The sequence below is a fragment of the Gekko japonicus genome, unplaced genomic scaffold (genome assembly GCF_001447785.1).
Source record: "Gekko japonicus isolate JY-2015 unplaced genomic scaffold, Gekko_japonicus_V1.1 scaffold101, whole genome shotgun sequence".
Taxonomy (NCBI): domain Eukaryota; kingdom Metazoa; phylum Chordata; class Lepidosauria; order Squamata; family Gekkonidae; genus Gekko; species Gekko japonicus.
In genome coordinates, this window is record NW_015165238.1 from 1,520,552 (window position 1) to 1,521,675 (window position 1,124).

Here is a 1,124-nt window from a genome sequence, read left to right on the forward strand (position 1 = left end):
GGCGGCGGCGGCGGCGGCGGCGAGCTTGGGCTGGCTGGCAATGGCGGCCGCGGAGTGGTAGTAGTAGTGGGGGTGCTTGGAGCAGAGCAGGCTCCGGAAATAAGCCGGTTCCGCAGCCAGGGAGACGTAGCGGGGCCCCAGCGGGCCAGTTTCATAGTCTGCCGCCCCTTTGCGAGGCGACCGGGCCAGTCCCGGCGAGCTCTGCCCGGGGGATTGGCTCCAAAAGTGAGGTAGATCCGAAGCCGGTAGGAAGGCGCCCGAGCCCGCCGGCCGCCACGCTTTCCGCCGGGGCGCCGCGGCGGCTCCATTCAAGCCCAGCCAAAGTTTGCCGCCGTCCTTCCAGAACGCGGCGTAGGGTTCCGGCCCGGGGGGGGCTTGGACCGGCGGCCCTCGGCTCCGCCGCTTGGTCCTGAGCACCCGCTCGGTCTTGCACGAGGTGTAGAGAGCCTCCACGTCCTCGCGGGAGATGAGGGTGCATTTGGCGGCGTGGAAGGCGATGGACTTGATGGCTTTGAGCTTCCGCAGCTCCTCCAGGTCGCAGTGGTGCTTCTTGACTTTCAGGTGGTCCATGCGCTTGTGCACCGTCGTGCGCGGGATGTTCTTCAGCAGATCCGTGAAGACCTGCGAGAGGGCGAACATCTGCTTGCCCTGGATCACCAGGTAGCCGAGGCGCACGCCGTCCACCTCCTCGAAGCCCGACTTCAAGTCTCCCATGGCGCGTCTTAAATGATTCCCAGCATTGGGGCAGGGGGAGCATAAAAAGGGAGACCGGCGGGGCTCCCCAGCCCCAGAGGACGGCGAGCAGTAGCGGCAGCAGCAGCAGCAGGAAGGGAGGGGGCGAAAATCTCACCACCCCCCTCCAAAAAGCGAGGGGGGGGGAGAAAAGAAAGCTATAAAAATCCTCAGCCAGGTGCTGGGCTGGTCTCAAGGCATTCTGCTGAATGAAAAAGAACAAAGCCTGTTATTCCTGATCAAACTTTGGGGGTGGGGGGATCAGCAGCGAGAGAAAGAAAGAGAGCGAGAAGGAGCTTTAGATGAAGGGGGGAGGAAACATGCCCTGGAAAACTGCCTGGGGGGAAAATCAGCTCGGCTGGCCCCGGCGCTTCAGGACGGGACTGAGGCTG

At 63.9% G+C, this 1,124-nt stretch overlaps 1 protein-coding gene across 1 annotated transcript in view; it reads right to left on the reverse strand.

Annotated features, from left to right (window-relative positions):
• The window catches only part of SKIDA1 (SKI/DACH domain containing 1), a 2,594-nt gene extending 1,827 nt beyond the window's left edge, over positions 1–767 (reverse strand). The window contains exon 1 of the mRNA XM_015410002.1: positions 4–767. Coding sequence (XP_015265488.1) covers positions 4–714 — 711 coding nt within the window. The 5' untranslated portion in view covers positions 715–767. The remainder of the gene's footprint in view (positions 1–3) is intronic.
• Positions 768–1,124: the final 357 nt, after the last annotated feature.